Source organism: Sitophilus oryzae, unplaced genomic scaffold (assembly GCF_002938485.1).
Source record: "Sitophilus oryzae breed Bouriz unplaced genomic scaffold, Soryzae_2.0 scaffold_816_pilon_pilon, whole genome shotgun sequence".
NCBI lineage: Eukaryota > Metazoa > Arthropoda > Insecta > Coleoptera > Curculionidae > Sitophilus > Sitophilus oryzae.
The window spans coordinates 140747-156566 of NW_022147435.1; the positions used below are offsets into that span (position 1 = coordinate 140747).

At 31.5% G+C, this 15820-nt stretch overlaps 1 protein-coding gene across 1 annotated transcript; it reads right to left on the reverse strand.

The window, feature by feature from the left end:
- Nucleotides 1–1918: 1918 nt before the first annotated feature.
- Nucleotides 1919–15425, reverse strand: LOC115889624 (F-box only protein 28). Its single transcript, XM_030909675.1, has 11 exons — nt 15111–15425; nt 13874–14171; nt 10484–10592; nt 7558–7845; nt 6697–6853; nt 5834–5925; nt 5560–5771; nt 4153–4364; nt 3510–3631; nt 3265–3452; nt 1919–2072 (listed from the first exon to the last, which is right to left on the reverse strand). The coding sequence occupies exons 2-10, from the start codon at nt 14083–14085 to the stop codon at nt 3300–3302; spliced, it is 1557 nt and encodes a 518-aa protein (XP_030765535.1). The 5' UTR covers nt 14086–14171; nt 15111–15425; the 3' UTR covers nt 1919–2072; nt 3265–3299.
- Nucleotides 15426–15820: the final 395 nt, after the last annotated feature.

Consider the following 15820-nt stretch of genomic DNA (forward strand, 5'->3'; position numbering starts at 1 on the left):
ACAGTTTTTTTTATTTTTTAATGAAATAAACGAATTATATGGACAATAGAGTATCTGTACTCTTTAAAATTTGGTACATCTTTAAAAATAATCTAAAATGTCAATATGCCATGGGTATATTGATAGTTAAGTTCTAAATTACAAGAAAATGCATTTTCTACGGAAACTTAAAGAGATAGGTAAAAAATGGTATAATACAATTTGATAGACAATTAAATTGAGCATCTGATTCTCGTAAAATATACAGGGTGTTCCATTTAAATTAAACAAGTTATTGCCGTTTGAAGCTAATAATTAGTTAAAATAAATTTTTAGACACTCTGTATAAGGTAGTATTATTTTTATTATTGCAACACAATAACTGATCAATAAATAAACTTCAGTAAATATTTAGTATTAAAAACTTTGATACCCTTGGAGAAATGAAGCCTTAAAATTTTTACTGCAATTTCACAAAATTGAAAATATTTCAAAAACGGTAAGGTTTAAGTATAATAAACCTTAATCAAATTTACCTTTATTTTAATCGTAGAAACTAAAAATGTAATAATATACAGGGTGTTCCATTTAAAAAAATACAACTTTGATATTTTTTACTTGTTTGGGACACTCTGTATGTTGTAAAATTATTTTTAAATTGTACCTCTAATGGTCCTTCATCGAACCCAAAACTTACAATTTGTAAAAACCTCATCGTTTAGCTACAATACTCCGTGTCGTATGTGGTGAACAACCCTGTGTAATACATTTTTTTATAATATCAAAACTACGATAATTAAATTATTTCACTTCTTATTTCCACTATTTTTTCTTCAGATATATCAAAAGATTCATAAAATAGACTTTTATCAATAACCCCATAGGTTTTAGACGGAAAAAAATCATATACAGGGTGAGTAGTTTTTAATATCCAATCAGAGAGTATCTGAAGTTCTTTGTAATAAAGCCCAGTTGTCATACAATCAGTTCAGAATAAACCAAAATAATATAAACAAATCAAAATAATTTTTACTTCCCCAAAAAAACTCTCTACAGAAAAATGTATTAATATTGTCTGACTTCAAAACTGTCTCACCCTGTATATAAATCTTGTGGAACGCGGTGCAAGAGCATTATTGTACAAGCTACATCTAGAGATGTCTGGGAAAAAGAGTTAGGTATTTTCGTAGTTCTTTATACTTAACTTTAAAAAAGATATTGTTTCTTCTTCTTTTTCATAGTATTGGAGCAGGACCCCTCGGAAAAAATTCTTCGCTACGCCACAGGATTCAAAAAACATTTTGATATTGCAGTTTTGATTTTTCGGAACGTACCTGTATATTATGTGTATAAATATTTGTATGATTTTTTGATATTGTTAAATTCACTGAGATGGGATTCTGTGGCTCTAGAAGTATATAGATTTTTTGATACTCTGTATAACTTTAAGTGAAAATGTCTGTCAATTTTTGTTGTGTAGATTAATCATAATATGTATATTAAATTTTGACAAAAATTGGATTTTGGATTTATTTTTTACAGAAAGTAAAAAGTGGTTTTTAAAAGTTATTTTGTTATGATAGCTGGTGAAAAATTTGTTAAACCTGCGGTTCTAAAAAGTTTTCCAAAATTTTGAGGAAAAATATGACGATCTAATAATAATACAAAATGGCCCAAAAATTATTGGAACACAATACATACACCACAAATTCAAGATTTCACAGAATCCCACTAAAGCATCGTTCTAAACAGATGTGTGGTACAATTATTTGAGGTTACAGCGATCGGGGAGGGTAAAAACCAGAGGCGTACCGAAGAAAAATTCCAGGGGCGCGCGTATTGTACCCTACATTGACATTATCATTATTTTTTTAGATTTTTTTGGCTAAAAACTATTTTAACTGGTTTTGCAGGCTGCAGCTACACATTGACTACGGAATTGAAGCGCTATATCGTGTGGTTTTTATTTGTTTTAACGTGTGTTGGAGGGGGTAGTGGGGGTCCGGTGTAAATTATGCCGGACCCCGTGTTAATTTGTAAGTTAATTTGGTTGATTTTGTCGACAGACTCGTTATTTCGTCTATCCACGGCATCTGAAATCAATACATACACAAAATTGTTTTTTTTTTCATTTAAAAACTTTCATTTAGTAGTTCCGTAGTAAAAAGGTAAGGATTTTTTTCCCTAAATTTAGGGATAAAATTAATAAAATGGCAACATCGCATAAAAACTGAGTTTCTTTAAAAAAGATCAGTCTTACTGCAGCTAATTTTTGTGTTCAAACTACTCCTCTTTCATAGCAAAAGAGTAAGGATTTTTTCCCTAAATTTAGGTATAAAATTAATAAACTGGCAACATCGCATAAAAATTCACTTTCTTTAAAAAAGATCAGTCTTACTGTAGAGTACTTTTGTGTCCAAACTGCTATTGTTTCTTAGCAAAAAGGAAGAATTTTTCACTAAATTTATGGATAAAATTACTAAACTGGCAAGGCTGCAAAAACTGACTTTGTTTAAAAAAGATCAGTCCTACTGTAGAGTATTTTTGTGCTCCAACTACTACTGTTTCATAGCAAAAGAGTAAGGAAGATTTTTTCCCTAAATTTAGAGAAAAAATTACTAAACCGACAACATCGCATAAAAAAACGACTCCAGTTAAAATAAAACCGGCCCTATTGTCGAGTGTTTTAGAGTTCAAATTACTATTGTTTCATAGCAAAAAGTAAAGAAGGTTCCCCCTAAATTTAGGGGAAAAATTTGCAAAGTGACAATATTGCAAAAAAAAATACCCCAGTTTAGAAAGATTGCTGTTATTGTAGATTATTGTTTTTTGTTTCAATTATTATTGTTCCGTAGCAGTAAAGTAGGAAAGAATTTTTCCCTAAATTTAGGCATAAAAGTACTAAACTGACAACGCATGAAAAAAACTACAAAAGCTGAGATTGGTCTTTTAGGGTGCTTGACTGTTTCACTGCGCGTAATTACTATTATTCCATAGCAAAAAAAAAGAATGTTTTCACTAAATTTACAGAAAAATTACTAAACTGATAACATAAAATTTTCAAAAAAAAATTTAAGGGAAAAATATTAAATTGACAACAATGTCAACAAAAAAATCATTGGTTTACTTCTACAGCGTTTTGGCGGTCAAGTTTCCATAGCAAAAAATGGAATTTTTTCACTAAATTTAGGGAAAAATTATTGAACTGACAACATCGCATAAAAATCGATCCAGTTAAAAAAACGATTTATCTCATTGTAGAATGTTTCGGTGTTTAATACTGACCTTTATTTCTTCTCAAAAACCGATCCAAGACCGTTTTACACCTTGCCGCACCGTTTGCGCATCTTCGCCGGTTGATGTCTCGTCTTCTTCTTGGTCGACGGCTTTTCTTCTTCCTTTTCTTCGGAAGATTTCCGTTTGACGCCTCGAATTGAAGCGGCCGTGGCCGGGGAACTAGGTGGGGTATCGATCTGCCGAAGAAAATCGAAGAATTGGATCACCCTGTATATATAAAAAAATAAACGCACCTTTTTATCTTTAATTGGAGCATCTATTTCCGGTTTGGCCAACGCTTCCGGTTCAACGTCGACGGATTTACTAGAACCCTGCTCTGAATTCTGTACATTTAGTTCAGATATTGGTTCTAAACCTGCAACAACAAAAAAAATCACTAAATATTCCCAACCCTTGTTCATAATTCAATTTTCCACCGGCCTGTACAAATATAGAAATATTCTGTCACCAGATGGCGGTATTTTTTGTATACACTGACAATATCGCCGGGGGTTATTTGTTATTGAATTTTAAATTTGATCTTGTAAACACTGGTCTAATGTTTGCTATTGCTATATTTGCTAATGACATCGAAATGAATTTATTTAGAGGTCATTGATATTTTACTATAAACTAGCTAAATATCTTTGAATATTATTTTTATTTTTTGTTCTTTGACATTATAAATATTTATAAATGTTTATTTTAACAATAAGACTGACAATATTATTTGTATAATGTTTTGTATTATCTTTTGTTTGTTTGTTTGTGTACCTTGTTTTTTTTTACTTTGTTTGTTAGTTTACCTTTGTCTACAAATTGAAAATTTTTTTGACAATAAAGGCATTTATTTATTTATACCAATGCGAATTTAAAAACAAAAAAAACAGTACTTACCTAAACCCTCGGGATTCACGCCTTGATTGACCAAAGCCTGTAACTCTTCGGGATGGGGAATTACGGGACTGCCACAGGCGTTACATACGGCGGGTGTAGCGGGTGATTTGCACCGCCAATATTGCAGTTCCGTTTTGCATTTGTTCAGTTCCTGAAGCAGGGTGCTGAATTTTCTAGAGATCTCTTCGTTTTTCTTGTCGTACTCGTCCAATCTGAAACGATTTTAGTGCTTGGAGTCTTTGAATAAAGTTAATTCAGTGTTTACCCAATTTTATCACTGCAACTAACTCATAATTCCGTTAGATAATTTATTAAAAATTTGCATTCACTAGTGCCATAGCAAAAAAGTAAGGAAGATTTTTCCCTAGATTTAGGGAAAATTACCAAACTGACAACATTGCATAAAACTGACATTAAAAAAATATTAGTCTTATTGTAGAGTATCTTTGTGTTCAAATTACTATTGTTTCATAGCAAAAAGGTAAGAAAGACTTTTTCCTTAAATTTAGAGATAAAGTTACTAAACCGACAATATCGCATAAAAAATAACTCCAGTTAAAATAATACTAAACCTATTATCAAGTGTTTTAGAGTTCAAATTACTATTGTTTCATAGCAAAAAGTAAGATTTTTTTTCTCTAAATTTAAGGAAAAAATACTAAAATGACAATAAAAACGACTGGTATTACTGTAGAATGTTTTGGTGTTCAAATTATTATTGCTCCATACTTCAAGTGAAACTTTCTCTTAAATTTAGGGAAAAAATTAGCAAAGTGACAATATTGCATAAAAAATTACTTCAGTTTAGAAAGATTGCTGTTATTGCAGATTGTTTTATTTTGTTTCAGTTATTATTGCTCCATGGCAATAAAGCAGGAAAGAATGTTTCACTAAATTTAGGGATAAAATTACTAAACTGACAACATCGCATGAAAAAAAAACGACTAAAGCTGAAAAGGAGATTGGTCTTATTTTACAGTGTTTCGCTGTTTTGTAAATTTAGTAAAAAGAAAGAATTTTTCCTTAAATTTAGAGATAAAGTTACTAATTTGACAACACCGAATGGAAAAAATCCAGTTGAGAAGGAGGTTGGTCTTACTCTAGGGTGTTTTAGTGCTAAATTAACATGGTTGCATAAAAAGTAGTGAATTTTTCCTGAAACTTAGGGAAAAAAGTATCAAACCGTCATCGCATAAAAATACGACTCCAACTGAAAAAGAGACGAGTCTTCATTTAGAGTGTTTCAGCGTTAAATTACTATTGTTCCATAGCAAAAAAGTAAGTAAGAATTTTTCCCTAAATTTAGGGAAAATTTACTAAACTGACAACATTGCATAAAAAATAAACATAAACAACAATTATCCCTCGAGTCTTAGAATGAACCCAATTCAGTACAAAAATCAGTACCTGGTTGCATATTCTAAAGTCTGTTTCTGCTGATCGGCCAGCTGCTTTTGCTGGTCGCTGATTTGTTTCTGCTGATCCGCGGTTTTCTTTTTGCACGATTTCAGCTCCTGTCTCAGCACTGTCAATTGACTGTTGTAGCGCTTCATTCCTTGTTTGATTTTGCGGATGCGTTTGCGCAGAACCATGTTCGATTGGGGTATTTCTACGAATTCCTGCGGTACCAAAAACGTTACAGAATTACAGTTTTGTTCATATTTAAAAAAGAATAACTTACCTCTCCGTCCAATACGTCGGGGTCGTTGTGATCTACTTTTGACGAATCTGATAAATTTGGCGATTCCAAACCGTATTTACTAGAGCTACTACCTAAAGAGAATTATAAAATATTATGTTAACATTTTATTGATCTTAAAAATATTGATTTTCAAAAAAGTGGTTTAATAAATGACGAAAAAACTTGGCAAAAATTTACAGAAAAGGTGGCTCTAGTTAAAAAAATGTTATGGTGGTTTTGTTTTCAAATGATTATTGTTTCATGGCAAAAAATAAAAAATAATATTTCCCTAAATTTAGAAATACTAAACTGACAACAATGCATTAAAAAAGAATCCACTTGTAAAGGAGATTGGTCTTATTTTAGAGAGCTTTAGTGTTAAATTAGTATTGCTCCATAGCAAAAAGCAAGGAAGAATTTTTCCTTTAAAATTAGTAAAAATTACTAAACTGACAACATCGCATAAAAACTGACTTCCGTTAAAAAAGTTTGGTCTTACTGTAGAGCGATTTGGGAGTCAAATTACTACTGTTCCATAAAAAAATAAGTAAGGAATAATTTGTCTCTAAATTTAAGGAAAAAATTACCATTCTGACAAGATTGCATAAAAATTACTTCAGTTAAGAAAGATTGGTCTTATTTTAGATTATTGTATTGGTTTTTAAATAACGATTGCTACATAGCAAAAAAATATAATTTTTTTCCTTAAATCTAGGGAAAAAATTCAAATTGACCACATCGCATTAACACTGACTTCAATTAAAAGTTAGTTAGTTTGTTAATCTTAAAAATATTAATTTTCGAAACTTCGTGCTTGTAACATAGCGGTTTAAAAAGGCAAATAAACTGGGCAAAATACTTACTGGAAAAGGTGCTGGGAAAATTAAGAAAATCGGCACTGAAGTAGGCGATTTCCGGCAAGTTTGGTTCTATTTTTTCTTTGAAGTATTCCATAGCCATCGTGGACAAGTCGAAAAGTTCGTCCGTTACTTTGTAAGGTAAATCTAGCTTAGATGTGGTCTAGAAAATAAGATCGATATTTTAAATAACGTTACATGATTTTTACATCTCTGAAACAGATCAAAATCAATAAAAATATGAACAAAAAAGTACAGAAATATAGAAAACAATATTATTTATTACTATTATATTTATTTTTATTTAACAGAATGTCTCAGATAATAATCGCAAGCACTGTTTTTTTGCAAAAAATTTAAAATTTTATTATCTATTAAGACATTTTCCGGAAAGTTTTGAAAAACTTTTTAGTTGTTTGATATTTTGTACTTGTTGTTTGACAATTGCATAAAGCTTGATTTACATGCGTCCGTTATCCATTGATACGATGGTCCCACGGCGCTCTGATTGGTCATAGATTAATTTAAAAACTGCACAATTTTCTAACCAATCGAAGTCTTTAAATTCAACCAAAAAAATTAATATTGTATCATCGCATAACGGATGCATGAAAAATCAAACTTAAGTGAGTATAAGGTAAGAGTAAAAGGATTTTTGTAAAAATAGAGCAAATCAATATTTAGTAAATTTTTCTGAATACCCTCGTATATTTTTTAAATTCCTAAGTTTTCTGTTTCAGTGGTGAAATACCTATTAATTCCCCAAAATAAAGGTAGGAAAAATATATAGACACAATTTTCAAGATCTTTATTTCACTAATCCGAGTATATATTCGTACTGTGCTTCAATATGAACCTTTCACTGACCTTGATGTAATGCAAAATCGAGTAGACCTCGTCCAGGATCTCCCCGGGGAAGAAGCACACGTGCTTGCGCTCGATGTGCTTGCCGAACGACATCTGCAAGAGCGTCAAGCGCATGTGCAACGTCTCGATGATGTCGCTCTCGCAGGCCAGGTAGTGACTCCTGCGCGCAGACTCCCTGCGCGGCATCTTGCTCTTGATCTCTTGGAACCGCTGCAGCATCTGGTTTTGAAGCTTCAGGAAGGTGGAGTTCAGTATGAAGCCGCAGATCTGGTCTATACGACGGTTCACCTATTTTTTTTGGTTGGTTGGAAAAAAAGAATATTTTGGTTAGAAAATGAGCTAAAAATTATTTATTTCATAGCAGAAATCACTGAAAGTTTGATTGATAAAGGCACTAAAATTAAAAGTGCAGTTCTAGTTCTGAAAAAGAATGGCAACATCTATGCCTTGCAAATGTAGAACTTTTGCTACAGCAGCGCCATCTTAATTGTTCCCTCTTTGATGACCACTTTCCAATACACGAATATAATTCTCCTTACCTCTAGCACAGATTATACAGATTATAAACTTTGATTTTTCTTTATTGTTTTTCGTGGTTCCAATTTTCGGAATCGGGCACTAGTTAGGTTACTAGTTTGCGCACATAGCACGCCCACATATGGCCTCTAAAATTGTGCACAGCGCCTGACCGGCACAGTTATTAGAGAGATAGCGGAAAACCGAATATCGTCATGCAGTATTTACGCGTGTCAATTTTTAACGCTAACGATATGTCAATTTTTAACGCAACACCCGCTAATAACGTTACCGCCTGACGTAATTTGCGGATCCATTACACCAAGCGCTATTTCTAAATAACGTTTAAAAATTGCTTAAATGAGCATGTGCGGATTTTTGACAACCGGGGTCGGCCGGCGAGATCTTTTATTTTAGGTTATGTTTGAATTGTTTTGAATTATTACTTTAGTTTTATTAGGTAATTTGATATTTGAGTAGCTGGGATTAGTTTTAATTAAATAAATATGGCCCAAAATATGGATTCCACCTCTTCCAATATTAAAGAACCTATAAAGAGGCTTAGGTTTACAGCAGATGACGACTTAGCCCTTCTAAGAGAATTTGTTGCTTGTTGCCCTAAACCCACTGGCCGACGTTGAACAATAAAGCACTGGAAATAAGCACTTTAGCCTTTTAGTTTTAAAACACCTAGTAAACAAAACAATTTCAAAGTTTTAAATTCAAAGTTAGGTTAAGTTTAAATAGCGGACGCGACGCGAACAGAATTCTTTCCGATCCGATAACTATAAATGAAGAGAGTTAATACCAAGTTAACACCACCCCACGTAAAGGAAATAACGCCTGGCCTTATTAACGTCCATGCACGCTATTCGGTTTAGCGATATCTCTCTATTACGCTGTTTATTGTTATTTTACGCGAGTTTATTTTTGCGCACAGGAAATTTTACTCGTTTGCACATCGTTATAAAAAACAATTTTCGTACCACGAATTAGGGATAAGATTTTTTGATCTGTATACATATAGTATACCTAATCTGTGCCTCTAGGCTCGATTTGTTAAACTTAGTCTTAGTTTTTGTATTCATGCATGATAGACGAAGGTAGGGACCTAGGGTGGGGATCCTTGACAGTTCTGTTTGACGATTCATTTGACATATTTGAAATTTTGTGGATTTATCAGTCTTTACTGAGCTTAGGTATTTTATGTTATTTAGTATTTATTCTACAACTGGTAGTTGTTTAGAAGTAGTTATATCTAGAAGGAAATTATGGCAGAACTTAAATTAACAATGACTGCGATTTATAGAAAAAAAAAAGTAAAAAAGTTGGTTGTGTAGCGAGTGGTAGATCTCGGTCAAAAATCGAGGGTAATAATAAAGTCACTTTTCATTAAGTGACTTTATAATATACATACGTGAAGTATACTGATCATTTATGAAATTCACTTAAAATTAAATAATTATATTTTTTTCTCGCATTTTTGCTTCTATTTACTACTTGTCAAAGAATTTAGATACCTCAATTTGACATACCTGCTTCAGTAGCGTATCGGATGTTTGTGTTAATAAATAATTATTGTAACTTATCTCTTTTTATTAGAATTATATGTTTTTATAACAATTTTAATAACTACCAACATTTATTGACAACGTAAAATAAAACAACAAATTATTGAGTCTACCCTGCATCGGATTTTTAATAGTTTTGAACAAAATTAGAACGGCACTGATAAACCGGAATTTAAGTCGGCCATTTTTGGTCCCCATCGCGCTCCGCATGTGTTTTGATATGCTCCTTCCTTCATCTTTTTATTCAAAGAATTTATAAATAAAAAATCTGAATGATGTATCAATCAATACGTTAAAACTCCTCTATGTTTACTTATTTCACTGAGATAAAAAAATGTAGTTAATAAGAAGAAATAAAAATTTTAATAATCAACTGACTATCCTAAATTTAAATAAGAGTTTTGGTATACCTGAAGATTTTTATGTAATTCTTGATTCAAAAAGAACTGAAAACTATTTTTTAAACATTTAAAATGATAAAAATAGTGCTTAACACATTGAAAGCTTATAATGTATGACACGATAGCTTCAAACTTCAGTGATTTTACTAGGCAATAAAATAATACACTTTTTATCCTCTGGTTGACCTTACTGTATCATTTTTCTTATTTGAAATGATACTATAAACTTTTTTTTTAATAAATACCAGCATAATCTATTAGCATATCTCCAAAATACTAAAAACCCACTTACAGAAACACTTTTTATGAAATGATAAATACCTTTTTTCAAAAAAGACTCAAAATAATTAATTTCAAATAAAAAAAAACTTAATACAGAGTGGCCACAGTATAAAAAGTATGTATGTGAATAATTGACGTTCAAAGATGGCGACTTACTAGTCTCAATTTGCATATTTCGTTAAACGACAGATAACTAAAAATCTTCTCTATTACTTCTTGGGGCAGGTCCAAAAATCTTAATGTTGAGGGCGTTTGCGAATTGACCCTGAAATATAAGTCTTATTTTTGCAAAGCAACAATGATTCTATTTGGTTTTAATCTAAAAACATATTCAGTTTTTCTTAAATTAGTTAAAAACGGCTGAGCCAAAATTATTCAAATTTGGCATGTGTATTCAGATTACAGTTGGATTGTGGTTGGAACTTTTGGTGTTACACAGCAAAATAAAACACTAAATCACCACAATACACCAAAAAGCTTTTACTTTTACACTGGACGCGCGTTTCGCTAACGATGTTAGCATCAGCAGATGATCACGACTGATCATAGTCTTGTTCATCACAACAAGGTTAGCGAAACGCGCGTCCAGTGTAAAAGTAAAAGCTTTTTGGTGTATTGTGGTTATTTAGTGTTTATTTTCCATATTTTGATGTGTATTTAGCATACGCAGATCTGTAAAAACCCTATTTACTTGAATTGGCTGTAAATCTAACAGGGTAGCCAATGTTTGGACAGTTCAAAATATGCATGGGATTTCCTATGTCTCCAAACTGGTATACATTTATACCCTCTACCGGGTGTTTCAAAAAAACATGCGCCATAACGCGTGGAGAGATTTCTCAAGTAAGAATAAGATTTATTTCTGATATCAACATAGGAGACCGAAATGAACAAAATATCTAACAGAAAGAACTTTTAATCAGCATTAAAAGGCCTACCCACATGATATCCCATATGCACGTCCCTGGTGAATCTGTCGAACTTTTTTAAAAATATGTCGCACTTATAGTAATTTTTACTCTCAAAATTTCATTTGAATCGCTAAAAGCACTTGGAAGCAAATTACAAATCAAAAAAAAAATGAAGACCTTAACCCCTTGTTTCTACGAAACAAAACAGCATCGGACGAGAGATGGCACGTGTTTTTTGGAACACCCCGTATAAAGTCATATTTTTTAAAAGTATTATTACAGATCAGGATTTTTTTCCTGACTGTATCTATCATTCTGCATAATAAAAAATTGTCAGATTAATCACTGTTGAATTCATCAGAGAGATGTTCATTAAATTTTTTAAGTGAATCTATAAACAAGCGTGGAGGTTTTGTTTTTTAAATGATTAAGTGGATAATAACCGTGTGTTCTCTTTAATAAATTCATAGTTATATAACATTTAGATTCCACAATGACTCCTAATAATTTTTTACCACTAGGGTTCATGGTTTCAAAAAAAAAAAAAATAAAAATGTTTAGAATTCTGTATACAGAGTCCGGCAATAGTGCGTCGGGCTTCTGTAGCTCCTAGAATAAAAAAACTTAATAATTTTGATTAAGCCCAAACATTTTTTTTTTATTTTAACTTCTACAGGGTGGCAAAAAAAAGTGTGAGTGGATCGGGATGATTTTTTTTTAAACTAAATTTTTTTTAATATATATTTTTTTTTATTTATTAAAATCTCTGAAACTATCGAAATATATTGATTCATATCTTAGGATTATGTAAAGCAATCTGAAAGGAAGCCAAAAATGCAATAATATACAGGGTGTTCCGTTTAAAAAAATCATCCCAATCCACTCACGCTTTTTTGAACCACCAGAAGTTAGCGTTGACGAAGTTAAAAGACACACTATTGCCGGACCCTGTACAGGGTGGTCCGAATTGTATTCGGAAAACTTCGGCACCATATTCTACAGATGAAAATAAGTAAAAAAGTTTGTGTAAATTTTTGTCCTATAATGCTTTGTTTCAGAGATACAGGGTGTAGAAGTTTAATTTTTAAGTAGGAGACATATTGAAATGCAAATCAAATTCCTCATGTCAAAAAAACACAATTTTCATCCAAATATTAAATCCTAATTAAAATAGAAATGAATCTTCTACACCCTGTATCTCCAAAACGAAGCTTTGTTGGATATTTATACAAACTTCTTTACTTACTTGTATTTGCAATACAATTCAAACCACCCTGTATTATATCAATGAACAAAAAAATACTTAAAAATAATTCTTATCTGCTTCAGAAAATTTGTACCTCTGTATACTATAGAAACATACATTAAATTTCAAATTATAACACTGTCTTAATGAAAAAAAACTAGGTTATTTTTATAAATAAATTTAATCAAATAAATTCTTTTTTGAAACCTCTAAACAAGCACTTGTATCCTGTCTCACAAATTCAAAGTACCTGCTGATAAAAACCGAAAAAATTCCTACAAATACTCGTCTCACTAACCTGTAGCATTGCACTATGCCCTGCGACGACGAAGAAGTGCTAGGCCCCCCATAATTCGCCATGGCCGTTAGGGTTCATGGTTTCAAAAAAAAAAAAAAAAAATGTTTAGAATTCTGTATACAGGGTTCGGCAATAGTGCGTCGGGCTTCTGTAGCTCCTAGAATAAAAAACTTAATAATTTTGATTAAGCCCAAACATTTTTTTTTATTTTAACTTCTACAGGGTGGCAAAAAAAAGTGTGAGTGGATCGGGATGATTTTTTTTAAACTAAATTTTTTTTAATATATATTTTTTTTTTATTTATTAAAATCTCTGAAACTATCGAAATATATTGATTCATATCTTAGGATTATGTCAAGCAATCTGAAAGGAAGCCAAAAATGCAATAATATACAGGGTGTTCCGTTTAAAAAAATCATCCCAATCCACTGACGCTTTTTTGAACCAATAGAAGTTGGCGTTGACGAAGTTAAAAGACACACTATTGCCGGACCCTGTACAGGGTGGTCCGAATTGTATACGGAAAACTTCGGCACCATACTCTACAGATGAAAATAAGTAAAAAAGTTTGTGTAAACTTTTGTCCTATAATGCTTTGTTTCAGAGATACAGGGTGTAGAAGTTTAATTTTTAAGTAGAAGACATATTGACATGCAAATCAAATTCCCCATGTCAAGAAAACACAATTTTCATCCAAATATTAAATCCTAATTAAAACAGAAATGAATCTTCTACACCCTGTATCTCCAAAACGAAGCTTTGTTGGATATTTATACAAACTTCTTTACTTACTTGTATTTGCAATACAATTCATACCACCCTGTATTATATCAATGAACAAAAAATACTTAAAAATAATTCTTATCTGCTTCAGAAAATTTGTACCTCTGTATACTATAGAAACATAAATTAAATTTCAAATTATAACACTGTCTTAATGAAAAAAAACTAAGTTATTTTTATAAATAAATTTAATCAAAAATAAATTCTTTTTTGAAACCTCTAAACAAGCACTTGTATCCTGTCTCACAAATTCAAAGTACCTGCTGATAAAAACCGAAAAAATTCCTACAAATACTCGTCTCACTAACCTGTAGCATTGCACTATGCCCTGCGACGACGAAGAAGTGCTAGGCCCCCCATAATTCGCCATGGCCGTAACACTGTTCCTAGTAAACTTTGCGGGGCCATAGTTGTTCTCCACGTAGAACTGCTGGACCTCGCTGGGGCCAGCAGCCGTACTCGAAGAAGACTCCCCATTGCTATTGCTGTTGTAAATTGACATTAACCTAGTGGACACCATGTTGCTTCGGACTCTTGATTTGTTCCTACTTAATTTTGAAATTTGTACTGTAAATGGCGAGTAATCTCCTTATTTATTGACACCCCCTGCCAAGACAGAGACAAAATTCAAGTCAATTTTACCTTCTTTGAAAGAGCACTGAATGGTGTGCTTATAATAGTTGAAAATATGCATATCATCAGATATCTAAGTGGTATAATTGTTATTGTTTGAGCTATAATAAATAAAAAACAGAACCTACTTCTGAAAGATAATAGAAACATGTTAATAAGAGGTTTATAATACTATAAAATTTAGATTAGGAATAGGTAATAGAATAATTTAACATTCCCCAAAGAAATTTGATCATTATGGTTTAAGGTATTTTCATATTGAATTAAAGAAAAAAAAAGAAAGAAGAGAGATCATTTCCTTTGTGTACCTGCTACTAAATATCAATAAAAATAATTTAATGTCAATATTTATACACACCTACAAGGTTTATAAAACTATAAACTCACATTAAAGTACATTGAAAGCAAAATTTAACAATCCCCAAACAAAATTGACCATAAAAGTTTATGTTATTCTCAGATTTAAATATTGTACAATAAAACTGTAATAAAAACAACTATATTGATCCCCACATTCTCGCCCGTAAATAAAATATTTAAAAAAGTGACGAAATACCGAATGCAACGAGTGAGAATTATAAAATCGTCAGCCAAACTAGTCAAATTTTTAACTGAAAAGGATTCTTTCCCAGTAAAAAATGGCTGTATCCTGAATTAATAAACTTGCATGTTTCAATTTCCAAAGTACTTATGCGCTTGAATTAGCTCTAGAACTTAGACACAAGTACCCGAAAAATCATAGATGATTGTAGTTATCCAGCCAAGATCGCTTAGAAAGGCAGATACTGGCCAAAGCCATTTACCAAATTCAAACCATATTTTTAGGTTGAATCCTGGCAAAATCCGTTGAAAAATATTTTTTTCTGAACCGAAAATATAATGAAAAAGACACAGGAAAAGTTTCACACTTACCAGTTGCTTAATTTGATGTAAACTTTTTAAAACGGATAGCTATTACATTTTGTCAATCATTCTATTCCCTGATTGTGCTCAGTTTCATAAACCTTGCACCGTAATATTTTTGGATAGATTTCCGGCGATACCGATAAAATTTCGAGATGGATCTTGAACTGAGGGATTGAGAAACGGTTTGAAATTATAATTACGCGAATAGAGTACGGTTTTAGGAAAGTTTTCCCGAAAAAACTACGAAGAAACCCAGAACTTTGTCATTGCAAGAACCCACTGTTGGACCAAGACAAAGGCTGTGTTGCCGCTTCGTCGATAGTTTGGTATTGAAAATCTGGGCTTGATATTTTTCCGTTTTGCTGACAAAGAAAGTCATATTTTTAAAGCAAAAAAATTTAATAATTCGTAAAGGGTTCTCTAATTGTTAACTTACATGTATTACTGACGATCTCAATTTTATGTAAATGTACTAAAAATAAGCAATAAACCATAAACTTTAACACAAACTAATATTAATAATAATATAAAGCTTTCAAAGATCACTTCGAAAACACAGTTTAAATTATTTTGTTTCTTTATATACCCTGGTTAATTCCTTACAAATAGAAAAATATATCTTCATATTTTTAATAAATAAATAAAAATTTAATTTATAATAATGAGATATCTACTACTTTTAAAAACTACTGGCAACCTCGCTTGACAATTTATTT

Bases quoted from the DNA above. Each gene is read 5' to 3' on its own strand.
- LOC115889624 (XM_030909675.1), bottom strand. From the start codon at position 14,085: ATGGTGTCCACTAGGTTAATGTCAATTTACAACAGCAATAGCAATGGG. The intron at 4,365-5,559 runs GTACTGATTTTT...AAATCGTTTCAG, and splicing joins ACTTTAGAATATGCAACCAG to ATTGGACGAGTACGACAAGA. The intron at 3,453-3,509 runs GTGCGTTTATTT...TTTCTTCGGCAG, and splicing joins CTCCAATTAAAGATAAAAAG to ATCGATACCCCACCTAGTTC.